Raw genomic sequence first — 15,117 nt, 5'->3', positions numbered from 1 at the left:
AGTTCAGTATCACTGGACTGTAGGCCTTTAAATAGTTTCCCAGAAGAGTAGGTTAATGCTTCCTATCCCCACTGCCCCTTTAATTTATATTAAAAGATTAAAAAATACTGACAAAACAAAGTCATCAATTCATTTATTTTTCTCTAGAAATGGTTTGGATTCTACTAATATATTATTGATTAAAATTTTAAAATGCAAAGCATTAACGTGCACAGTTAAGAATACCATTTTGAGAGCCGTGCACACAAAAATACGCCGTGAATTTCAAAAACTGGCTGCAGAACTTGGTGGTCACTTGGTCACAATCACTAAGAATTCAATGAGAAATTTGACTTCTTAGTGATGGAAATTTTGCATGTTTTGTCACAATATTGAGTCAAGTTTGAATCGCCAACTATTATCCAACAGTTTCAGCCCAGTGAGACTGAACCCGCAAGCCCCTGAAGGCAGCAATCCTGTGAAGAACTTAGTAATATAACCATTCATTGATTTGAATAAAGAGAAGATTTATCATTGACGACATTAGTACTTTTGGTGCATTACTATACTATACTTTATAGGCAACAGGTACAAATATTTGATTATAGAAAAGGGTACATTTTTATCAAATATTGGTCCATGTAAAAAGTCATGGATCACAAAAATATATCTAATAATTCCTGAAGTTCTCAACAAAAAAATGATATTATCCTCTTAGATCTTCCAGAAGGCCCTTTGGTATCCGTGTGTAACAACTCTGCTCTTTGAGGACTGCTATTCTGTCCCCTTTCCCCTGCCGCGGTGTTTACGTGGACTCCTCCTGAAGGAGCCTCTGCTTCAGAAACACAAAGATTCACACTGAACTACATCAGTAACATGGTGGTTTTTGGGCTTCGTTTTCAGGCTGATGTTATTGACTTTAAAAAGTAAGAACTTTTGACAGACTCAAAGTATATTTTTAAAGGCTAGTTCAGAAAGTGTATTGATTGTGACAGTTAAATGATTATTTTTCTGGTTTCTAACACTTGAACTGATCTCACCAGACTTGTCATTAAGCACTAAAAGCTCACTCCCTGACACTTCGTTGCCATTTTTTACTTTGTAAACGTTAGGCAACATGGCACTGACTTTACAGAGTTAGTCCAGCTTTGGACGAATGACTAATCGCAAACACGTCTCTACCCGGCTGCTCCTGCTGTCTGTATGTCCACCCTGCAGGATTGTTCCTCCAGGACTTGGCAGGAAAGTGTGAGATCTTCTCGGGAAAGAAAGAAAGAAAAAAAATATATTTTTAACTCTGTGTGCACTCTCTAATTTCAGTGTATGTTTGTTGGGAATGTAGGGCTGACCACAGTTTGGCCATGGAGGCCGTGTATCAAGGGCAACAGAGCTCTCTCCGTTCTGGCTGCAGTTGCCCATGAACTCTGCCTGAACTGTGGGGTAGAGCTCAGTTTTGGGAAAGCAACTATTGTGTTATGTATGTGTGCGTCTGTCAATAATCCAGCCAAGTTTGGGTGTGTGCATGCACTTTGTAAGCTTCTATGGTATGTGTCTTAAACTCTGTGTGTGTGTGTGTGTGTGTGTGTGTGTGTGTGTGTGTGACTTTAAAACCAAATGAGTCACTGTAATCCAAAAACGGTATTTAAGGTAAGTGTTTTCAGCAGTATTAAAGCATTCTAACAATGAATGCTTTTGTTTTTTTTTTAATACACATGATCTTCTTTTGCATTCCTCTTACTTCACAGACTGGCCTTTTCAACTCCTTTGTACGTTGTAACTAGACTGTGTTTAATCTGATGCTAGCTCCTTTCTGTCTGTCCATCTTCTCACCATCAGGAGTTGATTCCCCTCATCCTGTGTACGGCATGCCTTCATCCAGAGCCTAAAGAAAGGGACCAGCTTCTGCACATCCTCTTTAATCTCATCAAGAGACCAGATGATGAGCAGAGGTGTGTACGTTTCTGTGCAGATTATAAACACTCTAATGTCCACATATTAGGCTCGTTAATCTCTCACTTTGTTTTACCATCTACCTGAGAAGAGAAGTGATGGTTTTTTTTTTTCATATTTGTGTCTGTGTTGGAAGACAAATGATCCTAACAGGCTGCGTTGCGTTCGCGAGGCATGTGGGTCCCACTCGTGTCGAGGCTGAGCTCCTTCCTCAGTGCTGGGAACAGGTAATCGCTTTGCAATCAATTTATACACCTGTCAACTCATATCAGTGATTTATAGGCAATCATCATCCAGCATTTCCAGATTGTTTAGACAATTTATAAATCCTAACTTAGTCATACACTTTTTTTGACTTAGGTAAAAAAATACTTTTGTTTTATTTGTTTATGAGTCTATTTTCGCAAAATATCTCCTGAACCAGTGAGCAGATTATATTAGCAAACAGCAGTATGGTTATAACTAAGCCACTTTTACAGACATTGAGCTCAAATTCAGAGTGGCAGTAGCTGAGAGTCATCCTAAACACATTCTCTGAGCGCTCATACGTCTTGCAAGATTTTGCAATACTGCCTAAAATCCTGCTTAATGTTACTTATGTGGTTTTACCGAAGTGGCTGTAACTCAGCCCCTTGTCAGCTGAAGATGATCTTAGGCTGCGGGGGATATGCATTCCTTCAGGTAATACCAGACATTTAATTTTGTAAAGTTTCACTTTGTGCCTCAAAGTTTTGACAATAAATATTTTGCTCCAAAAGACAAGAAAATTGGTTGAACCGTTTCCCGTTGTTGCAGTTTCATTTTCTGATTACAGAAAACAGCAATTAATACCTCCGTGAGAGTGCTCTGTCGTGAACGAGATAGCAGCTTTGTTTTTATTTCCTCCCGTGCCACCACATTCGCGCTAAACAAAATCCGTTGCCGTGGCAACGACGTCTGCCAGCAGTCTGGAGGCTGAGAATCTGCAGAGAAAGACAAATTTGCGGTTTCCACAGGGTCAGCCTGTTTGTGATACTCTCGCTGTTTCCATTCCTCTCTGACTGCCCTCCAGTCCATGTATCCCTTCCTTTATGCTCCTCTTTTATCTTTAACGTTTCTTTTGTCTAAATTCGTCCTTCATAGATCAACCACAAATATCCTGAGAGGAGACTGTTGGTGGCTGAGGCCTGTGGAGCCCTGGCTCCGTACCTGCCTGTAAGAACAGATTGTGCACAGAGGGAAAACAAGACTTTTTATTAATGCTGAACTGACTTTTTCCTTTGTGTTGTTTTAGAAGGAGATCCGTAGCTCCCTGGTGTTGTCCATGCTGCAGCAGATGCTTGCTGAGGACAAGGCTGACATGGTGAGGGAGGCAGTGGTCAAGAGCCTGGGAATCATCATGGGGTACATTGATGACTCTGACAAGTACTCCCAGGTAAAATTGTTCACAAGAAAACATAAATCAAGGTGTAATGCGACCAAAAGCAGTCAGCCCTGAGTGTTTCGACATTATTGCTGTTTGGTTTATCAGTGTTGTCTGTATATATGCTGTGGTCACTCTTTATTCGCCTTTTTCGTTCATCGCAGGGTTTTGAGTTAATGCTTCTGTCCCTCGGGGACCCATCGGAGCGAGTGGTCAATGCAGTCCACCAAGTCTTCATTCCTGCCTTTGCTGCCTGGACCACAGAGCTGGGCACCCTGCACACTTCGCTCATTCCTTCTCTGCTGGCACGGATAGAGAAACTACTCAGGGTAAACAGGACAGCTGACCTGTCATCTAAAGGCTGAAAACTCTGCTCGTCCGCTTGTCATCCTAACTGCTACTTTTTTTCCTGCAGCAGGGAGAACATGGTCTGGATGAACACAAGCTGCACATTTTTCTGTCAGCCCTTCAGTCTCTCATTCCTCCGTTGTTTGCCGTGGTGCTGCAGAACGCACCATTCAGCAGTAGAGCCAAACTCCACGGAGACATACCTACAATAGAAGGTGAGATGGATGCACACACAGACTCTCTGAAGGTGGCAGGGATTTCAGCAGATGCAGAGACTTGTGTTCAGGGGTTAATGAATCCCATTTTTTTGTATCTTTGGTCCTGCAGTGACCCGGTTCCCCAGACCAGCTTCTCCCCTGCAGGACATGGCCACCATCATTGGTAGCAGAGAGATGCTGAGCGCCTTGCTGCTCCTCTACGACCACCAGCTGGAGCATGAAGGAACTACGGGCTGGGAAAGCCTGCTATGGGTGGTCAACCAACTGTAAGAACCATAAATTAACTCACACTGACTTACATCGCCTCTGTCCCTTACTTCAACGTTAACAAAACCTTAAATAACTACTTTTGGGTTTAGTAAATGCACTTCTTCAATGGTTTATTGATGTTTAACTAAATTATATTGTGCCATAATCTAAAATATCCTTAAAATCTACTTCATTTGCTGATTTTATTAGTTTTTACGATCGTAACAACATGAAGAGCTCAGTAGTCGTTTCTTGTGAAATATTTTTGGAAAAAAAATGTTTTTGTTATTACATAAACAGGATATTACAGAACCCACCACACAACCTGTTCCCTTCATTCAAGCACACTTCCCTAGCACTGTTAAGCTGTTTAAACTTTGTTTTTTTTGCTTATTTTGCTGTTCTTATTGACTTTCTGTAACAAATTAAATGTTTTGAAATTACACCAAATTTGAGCCGAAGTTGCTGAAATTGTTTTTAAAAAATGAGGTTATGAGAACACTGAATGGTTTGAATGCAAAACTTTTGAGCAACATGTTGAAATGATTAAGCACAAGTATGCATGCACAATTTTCTAATTTAGTTTTTGACATTTTTTCCCAGACTGCCTCAGCTCATAGAGATCGTGGGTCGCATCAATGTCACGTCCTCAACATGTGTCCACGAGTTCTCCCGCTTTTTCTGGAGGTTCTGTCGCACCTTTGGCAAGATTTTCACCAACACAAAGGTAAACAAAATAACACGACAATAAGAGTATTCAGCTGAGTTTCACAAGAGTTTGACCGTCACAAACATTCCTAAAGTCGTCGTTTCGCTCATCATGCGAGCATATTTGTAGTTTTAGGTTTTTAAAGTATAAATGTTTGTAGTTGTTTGTCCTCGTAATTTTATACTACAGTAAAATGATGATTATTGGTGTTTAAATGTAAATTTAGCAAAAAAAAAAACAGTTCAATGAGTTTATTATGTCCGTTTTTGAATTGTTTATGTTTTGATAATGTTAGCTTCAAATAGCTGTTGTTTTTCTGGTCTTTAATCAAACATTTTTTACAATTAACCTTAATAACGATACATTAATGCACGATATGTAAACAGCTGTCAGATGTTTTCATTCAGCCTTTTCCTTTTTAGGTGAAGCCCCAGTTCCAGGAGATTCTCCGACTTTCTGAAGAGAATGTTGGTAAGGGAAACTCTTGGGCTTGTTTTTTTGTTTTTTAGTTGTTTTATTTTATTCTCAGAGATTTTTCTCAGCCTTACAAAAAAAAAAAAAATGATAGGTGGAGTTCAGACACAAACACCATTGATGTAAACAAGCTATTTGGAGTCACGTATGGGTGTTCCCCTTCTGTGTCTTTCCTTTTTTTTTTTCTAATTCCAAACATGTTTCTGTTGTTATAAAGAGCTCCTCGGTCTCATCCAGCTGCCAAGTCATTTACTTTGGTCTTGTGGCCATTTATGAAATGTGTTTTGTTCGGAGACCCTCTCGTTGGTTGTCATGATCTTTGCACAGCATTCGCTCAGTTCTGTGGGTTCAGTGTCTAATGAGGCCATGTTAACACATTTATACAACACTCTTATTTTTATGTGTATATTTTAATTGCCTGAATTAAATAAACCCTAAATGATGATAAATTACAAATGCATTGCACGTTATTCTCAATAACAGCAACACTACAGATTTTTATTTTCCCAAATGTAGAAAATATAAAACAAATAGAATTTTGATGGCTGCTGCAGGGTTTGGTTTATGTATATATTAATATAATTTGTATCCATTCTTAATTTTGTTTTTACATGGATTATAGAGTTTTACACGACTTGTTTTGTCCTGATTTTTATCAGATGCTTCAGCAGGGAACGGTATTCTGACCAAAGCCACGGTCCCCATCTATGCTACTGGAGTGCTGACGTGTTATAACCAGGTAACCTCAGTCAAACACTTTCAGCTGATGGATTTGGATCTTTGGGTGCTCTTTAAGGCTCTTTAGGGTTATTGATTGAGGAGGTTTCAACTTAAAGCATTCGGTTTGACTTTCATTGATTTATCTGCCTCGAATAAAATGTTGAGTACATAAATGACATTTTAAGGATGGTTAGCTGTACTGTATTATTAGTTGTGATTCGCCCATCATAGGACCAACATTTCTTCCCTCTGTGGTCTGTAAACACTCCTTTTTATCGGCTGCAGCAGTGATCTCCTCCCGTCTGATTATCTGTCATCTCTCATGGAGGAATCAAATGAATGCTGAAATCGTCCATTTCGAAAGGACGGCGCGTGCAGTCAGTTACAAAAATTGGGTGGTGCACGACCACGCGACACCGCGCCACTGCGTCACTGTTGGCTCGCCAACTATAATATTATTATTGAAACATTTCTTTAAAAGTCTGTTTAATCTAACTAGATTTACTTGTTTCCCCGAGGTGACATTGTAGTTTGGACCAGCCTTGTTATGACATGATAAGGCATAGAAGGAAATATTCAAAGTTCATATTATTTCCATACTTTCCTGGAAAAACAAAATATATATATATTTTTTTGTTGTTGACAAAACATGTTTTCCACTAAGTTGTTTCTATTTTTAATAAAATATTTAAAATGTGTTTGTAAGCATAAACCTACAGTCTGTTTTTTATTTTTTTTATTTTTTGTTTTGTTTTTTGTTTTTTTTTTGTAGCATGGATCCCAGTGTGACTATGTGGGGAATAAACTAAACTGTCCTAAATATTGGTTACAAGCATACATTTACATTAAATTAGCATTTATCAATTGCCATAAATTTCAAAAAGGAATGTCCTATTTATTAAAAAAATCACTGCAACTGAACAGCTCCTGTTAACCCATTTTTATAGTCGTACTGCCTTGGAACTAAATTAAATAAATAAATAAATTGCATATCATTGTTTTATGTAAATATGGTTGATAAGTTCTCTTTCTTCTTAGCCGATAAATGTTGCTGAAAAAAAAGCTGTTTCTTAGTTGTTACATGTTTCGGTGTAAAGAAAGTGAATACTGTTAGACTTTTGATCATTCATGAGGGAAAATCTGTTTCAGAATAAGTTACCATTCCAAATATTTTTGTTTTAATTTATCCCCAAACGTAACGAAGATCAGAAATGTTGTGGTTTGTGTCAACTTTAAATACGTTTTGACAAAAGAAATATTCACAAGTTGCTAAAAACTGAAGCCCGTTTGTCAAGCAGGATGAATTTTCTTACATTTGTAGATCTTAAAACACCAAAATGGTTTTATTCAGGGAGCTGTGAGCCTACATGATGTAACTGACAAAAACATGTCCAATCTGTCCAGGAGGAGGATCGCAAACTGTTGGTGGGTTTCCTGGAGGATGTTATGACCACGCTGTCTCTGTCGCACGCGCCTCTCGACAGCCTGAAGGCCTCCTTTGTCGAGCTGGGGTGAGGCAGAAAAAAAAAAAATCCAGTTTTTGTTAAAGCTAGTAACAACATATACACAGTAGTAAGATAATCAACCACAGTGACGCTGTCACTTTTTGCATAGTTATGTTATTTTGTTAAAAACTATTTGAATATTTTTTGTCCGTTTCAGTGCAAACCCGGTGTATCATGAACTGCTGCTCACTGTTCTGTGGTACGGAGTGGTCCATACGTCAGCTCTGGTCCGCTGTACGGCAGCGCGAATGTTCGAGGTGCACACACACACACACACACACACACACACACACTGATGCAGCTTTTCTTTTGTTTGTTTTTATCACATTTCTTGTTCAGACATTACAATAAATGAGCATAACTCTTGTGTGGAGTGTTTGTAAAGTAATTATTTATGCAAATATGTATTTTATTAAGTAGAAGTACGTCTACAGAATTTAAATGCGATGCTGTAGTTTTGTAATTATAAGTGCAATATTTTGTTTATTTATTTGCTGTAAATGTGCCGGCTTTGCTTGCTTCTGCTGCTGCTGTTAAACATGCGTTTTAACTTGAAGCTGTTCCGTCTTGGAATTATAAGCACTCTGGTTCCAGCTGTACGGCTAAACCCTGCTAAAGCCACCATCAGACCTTTCACTGTGCACTCTTCTTAGAAATCTGCCACAAGTACCCCTGAAACTGAATAGGGCCTGCAACGTTTCATTCTTATTGGAAAGTAATTTAATCAGAGATGTTTTTAGGATGTTTGAGCTTCTAGAAATATAAAACTGCTGTTATTTTAAGGCAGCATTTGTCCTCGTTTCGCCTTTGCAGTTCAGTTACTTCGAGCCGAAGTTCTGGCTGCAGCCACGTGTGCACGCTGCTGGTCAGATGTTGGCCGGAGGCTTTAGGTGCAGCAGTGGAACCCGGCCCACATTGATCTGTACCCGGGGGAGGAGGAGTAGCGGGCTGTTCTCATGTCCCTCCTGTGTTGTGATGTTCCTTCACAGAATGCCTCACTGTCACCATGCCATAGTGAATAGTTGTCCACCATTTTTTAAAAGTTGTGCCACAAACGCCAGATCAAATTGGCCCTTTTCTCCAACTGAGTCCTGCATTTATTTTGGTAAAATAATCTGATCTGGACTCTGTGGAATGAACACGTTACTGTAAAAGTATGTGAGGTAGAGTTATGTTGCCTTTACCATCTGAGTGCGTGTGTGTGTGTGTGTGTGTGTGTGTGTGTGTGTACATGCTTGCTTGATACGTGTAGTGCCGTTCTGTGCCTTGCAGCTACAGTTCTTGTCATTGTTTATCACTTTATTCCTATCTTTTTGTGTTTGTCTTTCTTTTTCCCCCTTTTCTATTTGTTTTGCTTTTTTTTTGTCATTGTTTGTTTGTTTGTTTGTTTTTTGTTTCTCTTTGTCTTTTGGCAATGTTGTTCGCTCTTGTCCCAATGCCCCGCCCACCTATGTGACATCCCGGCTGGCTGTGTCCAATCCGATCAGCTGCTGGTGAAGGGGGTGAATGAGACGCTGGTAGCTCAGAGAGTGGTGCCGGCTCTCATCACACTGTCCTCCGACCCTGAAATGTAAGTGGAACAACAACAACAGCAGCGGTAACCCACGCCGCGTCTCTTTCCCCCTTCTCTTTGCCGCCTAAAACTAGTCTGTACCTGTGAGGAGCGACATCAGCACCAATCAAATTCACTCACTTTTAATATGATTTATTGTTTAATTAGGCCTTTTTAAATTCCGGCTATTATATAAGTTTCTAATTGGCTTCAGTTTGGAGTGGCTCCTGTTTAGGTTTAGGCTGTTCTGGGGTGTTTTTTTTTGTTTTGTTTTTCTGCACAGCCACTGTTAACACTAACACTGTGCATGTCTGCGTCATCAGTCTTTAACACTAACTCATGTCAGCTCTCATCGCCTCATTTGTCTACATGACTAACCAGTCCTCTCCCAGATTGGTGCATGCACATGGCCCACACCTGACAGCACCACCCCTGCATGCTCATCTGTTACCCACCCTCCCTCCTCCTCTTCCCCCCCACCCCTTCCTTTTGAAGCGCAGCCACTTTTTCAGGTAGTGGTTGTTTCTGTTTCTCCTGTCCCCCTGGTTTTTTTTCCTCTCTCTCTCTCTCTCTCTTGCTCCCGTATTATCTCCTCAATCTTTCACTTTTGACCTCTCCCTTTTCCTCCATCTCCCACCTTACCCCTCCCCACTCTCATCCTGGTGTGTGGTGGGTTTGCAGTTGGTTCTCCGAGGCATGAGTGAAGCTTTAGTAGATCGCCGGGCGGCTCCAGCCCTTATAACTCTGTGCAGTGGGCCTGAATTGTGAGTCAATCAATACAAAAACTAAAATCAAAAAAGCCTTTTTTTTTTTTAAGAAACATTGTCATTTTGTGGGCTGCATCCTTACAGCGCTGAAAACACTTTCTTCTTCTCCTCCTAAATTTGTGTTCACTGCTGGAACTGCTGTGACACTAGCATACTACAGAGTATGATTTGGCTGATGTTGCAGCTTCTCTGACCTCTGGAAAGCAGCACTGTTGGAATGCAGCCCTCTTCATCTCATTATTCTCTGTAAATGCACATCACAATGATTACATACTGTTGCATCAAACTTTTATGGCACTTATATTATGAAGTAAAAGTGTTCTTTCAAATACAGTAGTTAATTGTATTACTTTGACGATCCCCAGGTGGCCTATGGACCCTATTTTTAACTTATTCTATTCTTATTTACTGATCTTGGAATGATTATCTAACATTGCCCTAACACCCTGTTAACCTTGCTTTGTGCTAATAATTTTAATTGTTGAAGGATTTTATAACAATTTTTCTATTTCTCAAACTAATTTGAAGACAAACATTTTTGTCTGATCAACATAGTTGGGAACTTTGTCTGTAGTTTGTAAGTATTTAGTTTTTAAACCAATCATTATCAATACCTTTTTTTAGCTTATTAATAAAGAGATTTATTGTAGAAAGTTATTAGTTGTTTAGCCGCCGTTGGTTATCATTGAGTCACCAGCTTAGTTGCCACATTGTGACAATCAGCTGTAACTTATCGTAATATTTCATTAGTAAGGAGATGATTATTGTCAAAGATTAAACTCACTGCTGTAGTTGAGTTTACAGTAACCAGCGTGGCCATATTTGTGGTCAGCAGCATGTCATCACAATGTAATCCCAGTATTTTGACTAAACCTACAACATGTGTTAACTAAAGTCTTCCTACTTTGTGGTTTAGTGGTAAATGCTTATTTGAGATGAAAGGTGCCACTGGAAAGGAAAATGTGTGTGGTATACAGTTAAAGTTGGAATCAGTTTAATGTTTGCAACATTTAGAAATCTCAGGTGATGATGACATATCCTACAGTCATCTGAATGATTTTAACATGTTTAAACACAACCATCTCGTGAGTCAGGCATTTCAAAACATGTGTGGTAACTTTTTGCTGAAAATATGCGAGTCATTCTGATTCTGCTTTTAAAGATGGAGCAGGTTGGAACGGAGCTGAAAGAGTGATAAAATACCACTAAATGGTCAAAGTGTTGATTTGCTTTCCTGCTGTTTTTAGATCAGTGAGAATCTCTACCATTCCTGCCTTTGGCACCATCATGGAGACTGTCACACAAAAAGAGGTAGGGAAATAATCATCATCGTCATCATCATCATCACCTGCAGATGATGCAGTTAGTTATAACTTTATGAACATTATGTGTATTCATTTCTAGCTGCTAGAGCGTGTTAAAATGCAGCTGGCCTCATTCCTTGAAGACCCTCAGTACCAAGATCAGCACTCTTTGCACATGGAGATCATCAGAACATTTGGACGGGTCGGGCCGAACGCTGAGCCTCGCTTCAGAGACGAGTGTATGTCAGACAGAGAGAGTCTTCAGTTCTTCTCATATATATATATATATATATGTATATTTCTAATGTTTTTACTGACATGTTTTATGTTCCCAAAGTTGTGCTCCCGCACCTCCACAAGCTTGCACTAGCTAACAACAGCCAATCAGTAGAAAGCAAGAGAATCGACATCGCCATCCATCTGTTTGAGGCCTACAGTGCCCTCTCCTGCTGCTGTATCCTTCTGAGGAGTACCACATGCTGCAAACTTTGAATAAACCTAAAGGGAAATGTGTGCAGTTCTGAGGATTTGTCATATTTAGCAGTTGATATCAGGCCATCAGAATTACTTGAAGACTCTTTATGTTGCTCGGATTCACTCCTGAGTTCTGATCTGTTTGCTGGTTCGCATCGTTGTGGCCGTGGTGCTTCAGAGTTTGCTTCTCTGTGTGCGTTGGCAGAGTTCGCCTGTCATTTGACAGCAAGAAAAAAAGGGGGAAAATGAGCCGCCTCCATTTTGGGGCTAGAAGTAATTACAGGGGTGGATAAGCAAAGGAAAGGATGAGAGCAGGAGAAAGTGTACGAAAGGACGGGACATCCACGGCGATCTTTAGGAACGATTCTCAGGATTGGATTCGCACTGATATTACGTCTGTTTTGTCTCTTTCATCTGGCTCTTGGGTGATTCTTTTTCCTCTATTTGCTTTGTCTTCCCTTCGTCTGCTGTGCCCCACCCAGTTCCAACACACACAGACAGAGGACAGCTGGTTTGAGGTTCATTCCTGTGGATTTTTGTTAGGCTGTCATTTCAGTGCAGTTGTGTCCAGGAGGTGTAGCCCTAACCTCTGAGGGCTTACCTCCCACTGTACTTTTTTTTTCTTCTTATAATCAGTGTGACAAGCTCTGAAACTGTACATTCCCATCTCTAAAAATATAGATTTGTTCACCACTCATCCCACATAGCCCCACTGATTTTGACATGTGGCAGAACACACGCAGTCGTGGACAAAGTAGCAGTGTGTTCAAATTACCAGAGGGGAAAAAAAAACTTTCTAATTTTGTGTCTGTTTAGGCTTCTCTAATGATCCCAGTTTTTACTTCAACAAAAACAGCAATGTGGTCAGAAAACGTGCATCAATGAAGACTTTCTTTTTGACATTGTTTGTTGAGAATAAAGAGGTAGGGGTGTAGTTGTCAACTAGACCAAAACGAAGTCCATCTACATTCAAAATGGCAGCAGGTGCCCTCCACAGTGTAGATAATCATACGGTAAAAAAAGGCTTGTAAGCTTCAGGACTTGAATATTTGCGCCATGTGATGTTTTGAGCACAGTTCTTCATCAAACATGCTCCAAAAAAATGGGGTTAAAAGGGTGACTCAGGTAATGTAATGGTCCACAACTTGTAGAGGGCCTTTTTAACCTCTCCAGATTTTTTAAGGTGCTTTACAGAGTTTCCTACTCACCCGTTCATACATACAGATACACAGTGCTTTCATTTATATATTTTTGCACACTATAAATACTGATAAGCATATCGGTGGGCAGTGGAGGTACAGTGTCTTGCTCAGGGACACTTGGTGCATCGCAGGGATGGAAATCAAACCCCCAACCCTCTGTTTAAAGGAGGACCACCCTACCCCCTGGACCAAGACGCCCCTCTCTGTTTAGGGAAGGGAAAAAAATCTGGCTCTTGAGCAAATTTTGTGGATGAGCCCCAAGTTAGGGTCCTTGATGCCTGCTTTGCAGAACTCAAATACCAAAGTTTGATGGACTGAGGCCATCAAACCTAATGAGGGCTGAGGGCATTGATCCAGTCTGGAGCTGAGCCAAAAGGCAAAGCTCTCAGTTTACTGGTCCATCTACGTTACAACTCTCACCTGCGAGGTGTGGATCATGACCAAAAGAACGAGATCATGGATTCAAGTGGCTGAAATCAGCTTCCTCTGTAGCGTAACTGGGCTCAGCCTCAGAGACGAGGCGAGGAGCTCCATCATCCAGGGGAAGCTTGGAAAACGGCCAATGGTCCTCCGCATCGGAAAGAGCCAGCTAAGGTGATTCAAGTATCTGATTAGGATGCCTCCCTTTGGAGATTTTCTAGGGACGTCCCACTGGGAGGAGACCTTGAGGCAGACGCAGAACTCCCTGGTGGGAATAAGTTTTCTCTCCGACCTGGGAACTTCATGACATCCCCCAGGAGAAGTGTTACTGGGAAGAGGAAATGGGTCTGGGTTTCCCTCCTAAACCTGTTTTCTCATCCGCCCTGACGACTGATCAGTAACAGAAAGTGGATGGAAGGATTCACATTGCAATCATCATGTATGACTGTGGTGATATGGTATTTAAATGTACCCGGTTTCCTCCATGAACGCTGTTGGGAATTCTGGCTAAAGACTTTAAGCTTTTGTTGAGTCAAAAAAAAGGTGTTTTTTTTTCTCTCATGATCTAATAGTTTTTAGGAAAAAGTATCCCTGTAATTAATGTCTTTTTGTTGGGAATTTTCTCAGTCTGGGTACTCCTCCACAAAGGTCTGATTTGTTGAACACTATTGATGGTTGTGGGTCTAATGATCTCCCATGCTTACAAAAGAGCCCTGCCTCTTATAGTGACCACTGGTTTATTGGTTTTCCTCCTTTATAAAAGATAATAATCCTCAATTATAAAATTAGGAGATGCAACCATATCTCGAAAGCCTATTTTCAAATTTAGCAGAGTGAAAAAGGCAGTGAAGAACGACCTTTCACAACTTACCAGCAGCCCTCCTCACAAGTTCATGCCTCAGGTTTTTATGCTAACACACAGCGCCAATCAAAAGGAATATTTCTACTCATTCATTTTGAATGACAAGCTGTGATCACGTTGGAGAACATTTATAGATTGGCACAAATGAGCTTTAAAGCATCTGAGACTGTGAATAGAAGTGGATTGCATCAAATCTTAGTTGTCTAAAAAGAGGATATCTTACTACTCCACGTTGTTTTTTGTCATTTTGCAGCTGTGCGTGTAATCAAACCCACATTGAGAAGACTTTGAAGTGCAGTTTAATGTGTGAATCTTTAATGTTTCAAAGAACTTTGTTTATAATAATACAGCCATGTGAAATTCAAGTCCTTAACATCTTGTGCAGTCATTTCTGAGGAGGTTATGGTCAACTATTTCCTGCCCGGCCTCAGGTGTCTGCATGCCGACATGGAGCAACTCTCTCCGGAGCACGAGGTCAGCAGATGCAACACGCACACATATATTTTCCGGGGGGATTTCTTGTTCGATTCACTCTCTGACTCCTAACTGTTCACATTCCTACATGCATTCACAAAATACAGTATCACATCTGCATGCTCACGCCCTGCTGCACCAGTTTATTCGGTCTATTACTCCCATGAATTATCACAAAATGAAAGCAGACAGTCTGACTCTTTACTTCTTTCACAGTCACACTCACGGACGCACACCTAAAATATTTATTTGTGTCTCTGAGTCGCACGCTATCCGTTTCATGTGAGCATTTTCCCAAAGTGACTAATAATCAGCTGATTCTTTGTCTGGAATCTCCTTATTGCACCTTGTATTTTTTATGCAATACAATAAAATGCACCAATATATGCCAAGTTTTCATTTTGCAGTGTTGGTACAGAAGTCGGCCCATACCTCCTGTTTCCTCAGAGCATATTGGTGCTACAGACATCTTTCTTTAAATCAGACCTTTGGTTATAATTTTCATCCC

The 15,117-nt window shown here is 40.4% G+C and overlaps 1 protein-coding gene across 8 annotated transcripts in view; it reads left to right on the top strand.

Moving 5' to 3' along the window:
- The window catches only part of relch (RAB11 binding and LisH domain, coiled-coil and HEAT repeat containing), a 30,152-nt gene that overhangs the window by 12,700 nt on the left and 2,335 nt on the right, over positions 1-15,117 (top strand). For 5 of the 8 annotated variants that reach the window (XM_017428416.3, XM_017428415.3, XM_017428412.3 and 2 more), the window contains 17 exons: positions 1,816-1,928; positions 2,066-2,156; positions 3,052-3,123; positions 3,203-3,343; positions 3,496-3,660; positions 3,747-3,894; positions 4,007-4,163; positions 4,750-4,873; positions 5,278-5,326; positions 5,989-6,068; positions 7,454-7,560; positions 7,712-7,811; positions 9,042-9,124; positions 11,121-11,184; positions 11,278-11,416; positions 11,515-11,631; positions 14,521-14,609. In XM_017428416.3, the coding sequence (XP_017283905.1) occupies positions 1,816-1,928; positions 2,066-2,156; positions 3,052-3,123; positions 3,203-3,343; positions 3,496-3,660; positions 3,747-3,894; positions 4,007-4,163; positions 4,750-4,873; positions 5,278-5,326; positions 5,989-6,068; positions 7,454-7,560; positions 7,712-7,811; positions 9,042-9,124; positions 11,121-11,184; positions 11,278-11,416; positions 11,515-11,631; positions 14,521-14,609 (1,839 nt within the window). Of the gene's footprint in view, positions 1-1,815; positions 1,929-2,065; positions 2,157-3,051; positions 3,124-3,202; positions 3,344-3,495; positions 3,661-3,746; positions 3,895-4,006; positions 4,164-4,749; positions 4,874-5,277; positions 5,327-5,988; positions 6,069-7,453; positions 7,561-7,711; positions 7,812-9,041; positions 9,125-9,787; positions 9,871-11,120; positions 11,185-11,277; positions 11,417-11,514; positions 11,632-14,520; positions 14,610-15,117 lie in introns of those variants that run through there. The other 3 variants (XM_037973090.1, XM_037973089.1, XR_005232585.1) reach the window with 2 other exon arrangements.

The sequence above is a fragment of the Kryptolebias marmoratus genome, linkage group LG21 (genome assembly GCF_001649575.2).
Source record: "Kryptolebias marmoratus isolate JLee-2015 linkage group LG21, ASM164957v2, whole genome shotgun sequence".
Classification (NCBI taxonomy): domain Eukaryota; kingdom Metazoa; phylum Chordata; class Actinopteri; order Cyprinodontiformes; family Rivulidae; genus Kryptolebias; species Kryptolebias marmoratus.
The sequence above is the reverse complement of the archived record's forward strand: the minus strand, read 5'-3'. Positions and strand labels throughout refer to the sequence as shown.